The sequence below is a fragment of the Penaeus japonicus genome, unplaced genomic scaffold (assembly GCF_977035675.1).
Source record: "Penaeus japonicus unplaced genomic scaffold, GWHDUDI00000001_assembly GWHDUDI00000017, whole genome shotgun sequence".
NCBI lineage: Eukaryota > Metazoa > Arthropoda > Malacostraca > Decapoda > Penaeidae > Penaeus > Penaeus japonicus.
The window spans coordinates 4,188,192-4,193,191 of NW_028234419.1; the positions used below are offsets into that span (position 1 = coordinate 4,188,192).

At 45.8% G+C, this 5,000-nt stretch overlaps 1 protein-coding gene across 2 annotated transcripts in view; it reads right to left on the minus strand.

Moving 5' to 3' along the window:
• Window positions 1–5,000, minus strand: part of LOC122262102 (uncharacterized) — an 11,607-nt gene that overhangs the window by 1,517 nt on the left and 5,090 nt on the right. For both annotated transcript variants that reach the window (XM_043030044.2, XM_086545847.1), the window contains one exon: window positions 1–1,673. This exon is cut by the window's left edge and continues 1,517 nt beyond it. In XM_043030044.2, coding sequence (XP_042885978.2) covers window positions 1–1,673 — 1,673 coding nt within the window. The remainder of the gene's footprint in view (window positions 1,674–5,000) is intronic.

Sequence of the window (5,000 nt, forward strand, 5' to 3'; positions counted from 1 at the left end):
CCTCTTTCACTTTCTCCGCGATGTTATTCATGAGACGTGTTATTTCACCAACCCAACTCTCTTTGGTCTGTTCACTGGGTGCTGTAAAGATATAGGAAACCCTCCCTTTTCTTCCTTCGTCCAACATCTCCAAGCCAAACGAGGCAGCCGGGTTGGCGTTCGGAAGGACGGCGAACACCTGTTCGACACGTAGGCTACTTTGAAATTTGTGGAACTTTCCTTCAGGGAGGGTGACGACCAGCACCTCGGTGAAGAGGAGGACGCGGTAGTCTTTCCTCTGCATCCCTGGACCTCTTATCTTGAAGGAACTGTGGAGTAGCAACGGCACCTTAATGTGCAAGTTGTAAGGACAGTCTTTCACTCCATCAATGAGGATACCTGTGTCCCCGCGACGATTCAGCTCCGTGAGCATAGTCACAGCTTCTTTCATAACGGGTCTCTCGTCCTCAGGAACCTTAGACAGGAAATTTTCCAGACTCATGAAATAGAAGTGCACTCTTTTCCACGAGGTTCTTAGTGATTCCCTCAGGTTGGGATGTTTTTCTAGGTTAGGCTCTGGTATATTACTCAAAGCTTCGATGATCAGAGGAGCATTCATTAAATAGTACTTGTAAAACTCAAGTTCTTCCCGGTGAGTGAGGAATGCTTGTGCCATCGATGAGTATGAGTGACGCGAATAATATAGGTCGCTATACAAATCATGATGCATTTTTTCTAGTGCATCTACACCGCGTAGAAGATTCTGCAACTGTGGAGACAATTCCCTGGCAGCTTTTATATCACTTAAGGAAGTCAGGTAATTGTACTCTTCCGTCAGAAAGTGGTTGATAGAATCTTCCATTGAGCTTGGCTGCGCTCCTTCTTCTTCAGCATAAGGAAGTGTGTCATTTGAAAAGATGCGCTCAGAATCTACCATGTTCAGACCCAAAGATTCATAATAATCTTCTGTACTAATCTCAGAATCCTCAGAATAGGGAGGACTTTCATACCAAGACGCCGATGATGCTATGTTATTGTCATCTTCACGGACGACATTAGTATAGCCTGACTCCTTTTTCCATCTGGAGAAAAGTCCCTTCTTTGCAGTGTTTCGGCCCTTTTTTGTCTCTTCTTTCGATTCTTTAATTAAGGTTTTTGATTTCTGACCGAACAAGAAATTGATACCTGGGGTACTGTCTCTCCAGGAAGGAGTGGGTTCAATTACACCGTAGATGGGCTCTTCGCTGTCGCAGGGAGGAAGAGGCGGCGGACTTTTGGATGCAATGGCGCAGTTCTCGTCCATGTCTCTGGGAGGAAGAGGCGGCGGACTTTTGAATGCAATGGCGAAGCTCGCGTCCATGTCTCTGTGAGGAAGAAGCGGCGGACTCTTGGATGCAATGGCGCAGTTCTCGTCCATGTCTCTGGGAGGAAGAGGTGGCGGACTTTTGGATGCAATGGCGAAGCTCACGTCCATGTCTCTGGGAGGAAGAAGCGGCGGACTCTTGGATGCAATGGCGCAGCTCGCGTCCGTGTCTCTGGCAGGAATAGGCGGCTTGTTTCTTGGAGAGAAGTGCGAGGCCAGAGTGAGCGTCGCCGGCTGCTTGTGAGGGTGTGTGTTGGCGGGCTTCTTCTTGGGGTCCTCGGGCAGACTGGGTGCCGAAGAATGCAGAGGGAGCTTGGGTTCGGTGGCTTCTCTGTGGTGAGCAGAAGGTTGGCTGTGAATTCATCTAGACGGCTAAATGTCTCAATACATGTTCACACATAAAAGTATATGTGAAACTCTCTCTCTCTCTCTCTCTCTCTCTCTCTCTCTCATTCTCTCTCTCTCTCTCTCTCTCTCTCTCTCTCTCTCTCTCTCTCTCTCTCTCTCTCTCTCTCTCTCCGTCTCCATCTCTATCTCTATCTCTATCTCTATGACACACACACACACACACACACACACACACACACACACACACACACACACAAACACATAATTTAGGGCGTTCAGTGTTCCCTTCACTAATGCATAAACACCTCTCATATTAGACCAGGAGCCCATGACGGGTAGCTAAAAAAACAGACCAATTTTCTCTTGTGTCATGATGATTTATGTACATCCAAATGCATAAATATGAAAGCCTTCTTGTGGGTGTGAGGGTCATACAAAAGGGTTGAATAAGGTAAGCTAAACCCGCTCAGAGACCTTTGAAGCAAATGCCAAAATGTCATGAGATATGGGTAAATGGTGGGGGGGCGATGTTTCTGAGCTAGATTAGCTCAGAAGTGGGCCCAATGAAACCAGCTGCCAAATGGACATTTTCAGTGGTGGGATAACCCTGCTAGATGCCCCCCAGAAGCCACTCTCATCTACCAAAAAGGAAACTATATTAGCTGATAATGTTCACAGCTGGACATTTAGTAGATGCCCCCAAAACAACCCCTGAAGATAGATAGAGTAGCTCAGAAGTGAACCCAATGAAACCAGTTGCAAAGTACGTACCACCACCCTTAGTTTCACGAATAGAAGCTTCCAGGCAGTTTCAGTGGTGGGATACCCCGCCAAGATTCCCCAGAAAACCATCCCCCAGAGGTGAGCTACACTCGCTCAGAAGTAAACTCAAGGTAACCGATAACAATTGGTAAGCATCCATTGCACGACATTCTCGGTGGTGGGATACCTGACAGATTAAGGAATCCTTTTTCCTACATTCTATAGCAGATATACTAGCCATGCCACACTTGTTTCTGAGCCCAGCCATCGCTACCCATGCTCGTATTCCGCCGTGAGCTTGCCAACGACTTTGCCTCATGTAGGTCAACCTAACTTGACCTAAGCTCGAATCGAGGGGAGTTCGCAGAGTTCATCAGTCGCCAGCTTGCAAGGCAGGCCTCATGCCCCATAACCCCTGCCCATTTCGACTCTGACTGGACCCCCAAGGGTAAGGCTGGCCGGAGATCGCAGCCTCGAAGGGCGCCCACCCACGGTCTCCACCGAGCATTACCTTCCGTGAGCGCTGGTATCCGTCTCTAATGAACCGGCGCTGCAGAATGTGCAGGCAGAATAAGAATAAGATGATGGTCCAGACCATGCAAAGCGTCTGCAATGTGACCCTGTACCAGTATGGGTGCTTTGTGCTGTGGCACCCTCGGCCATAAGCACAGGTGGCCTTCCTCTTGTTCATCTCTTCATTGCGACAAATGTAGAAAAGAAGTATGAATGAGAGTGAATATCCAATGGTGGTTTTCATCGGAAATGTATTTCGAAACAGGTCAAATACATCTCTTGCATTGTCAAGATATTCAGTCTCATCCATGCCTATTTACCACTGCCATACTTCTGCCTCAGACTAAGTATAGAGAACATAATGAGCTGCTATGGATTCTATACTATAGTTTTAGTCGTTTAGATGGCCTATATAAACTCCATAATATAATAAACCACAACAATTGACTATCACGAAAAACAAGTGAGTGAAAAGGGACGCGAAAGACCTCTCTAAAATATAACCTGTTTGGTGTGTCACGCAGATCGCATCCAGCGGGGCAACCAGGGGACATTGTGTTTGGCCGCCAAGGCTCCACGATACCAAAACAAAGCGAGTCCCTTCGCTGCTTTTTCTGCGTGAGGGTGGCAGTTATTTCCTTGTTACCACCAATTGAAGCATGAGGAGAAATGCTGCTTCATCAGCTATTTTCTTCATGTCACTATGTTAATGCAAACACATGCTTATTGTCTGTACTGTAAATACAACATGCACCACGATGCATTAGGAGCTACATTATTTTACCTCAATCATCAATATGATTTGCTGTCTCCTTTGCCCGTTCAGGAATGATTGCTTCATTCATTTCTGTTTCGCTATAAACATAAAATGGTCATGTAATCTGTGCCTTTTCACTTATTTAAATAATGAGTATAGAAGATAGTGATTAATTTTGTAATGATATACCAGTACTGGTATTTTTCGGGAGATATTGTAACCAGTCTCGTTGTGTATATCATATAAAATAATTATTGATCATTTTAGTAGCAGCCAAACAACTGCATTACAACCACTATGACTCATTCTACTAAAAGATGCGCCACAGGTTCGCTCAACCTGCTGTCTGTCTTGCCCTAGATTGCATCGGGATGTGAAGGAGAAACAAATGTTTGTAAAATGGAATCGGAGTTGTCTTTATTTTTCTAAGTGTTTCTTCGTGATACTTTGAATGGTGGTGTTAAACATTTGCGACTGGTTTCTTTGGATTACTTCTGACTCCCTTTTGGTGACTTTCTGGGGGGGTGTTGGCGGGTACCACCACTGAAACTGCCTGGGAGTGTCCATTCGCGATACCTAGGATTAGGCTAAACATTTTGTTACTAGCTTTATTGGGTTTGGTTGTGACCTAATCGGTTCTTGATTCTGTTTGGGTGGCTGGGTTGGCCTTTAAGGGGACGTCTGGCTGGGGTGATGTCCCCATTCGTGCTACCTCGGGTGGTATTAAACATTTTGCAATCGGTTTCATTAGGGGCACTTCTGACCAAATGTAGCTAACTTTTGGGGGATGGCATTTTGGCGGTGTCTTGATGGGGTACCCAGCCGTCGAAACTGCCAAGTAGTGTCCATTCATGATACCTGGGATGGTACTAAACCTTTTTTTCAACTGGTATCATCTGAGCTAAATTAGCTTACTTTTGAGTGGTGGTTTTATGGGGGATGGGATGTCTGGCAGGGATACCCCATCACTGAAAAGGTTTGGCCATTCGAGATACCTAGAACGGCAATAAACATTTTGCAACTGCATTCATTGGGTTCGTTTCTGAGCTGATCTAATCAGATCACTCTGGCGGGGGTATCTCACCTCTGGCGGTGTCTATTCATAGGAGGAAAAGAGGAACATTTTGGCATCTATCTTATTCAGCCTTTTTGCATGATCCTCACAGCCACAGTCACCACTAGATGTTCGGTAGATTTTCATATTCGTGCACTTGGATTTACATCCACCATTATGAGACAAGAAAAAAATGGTTCGGTTTTTACCCACCTGACCAATCT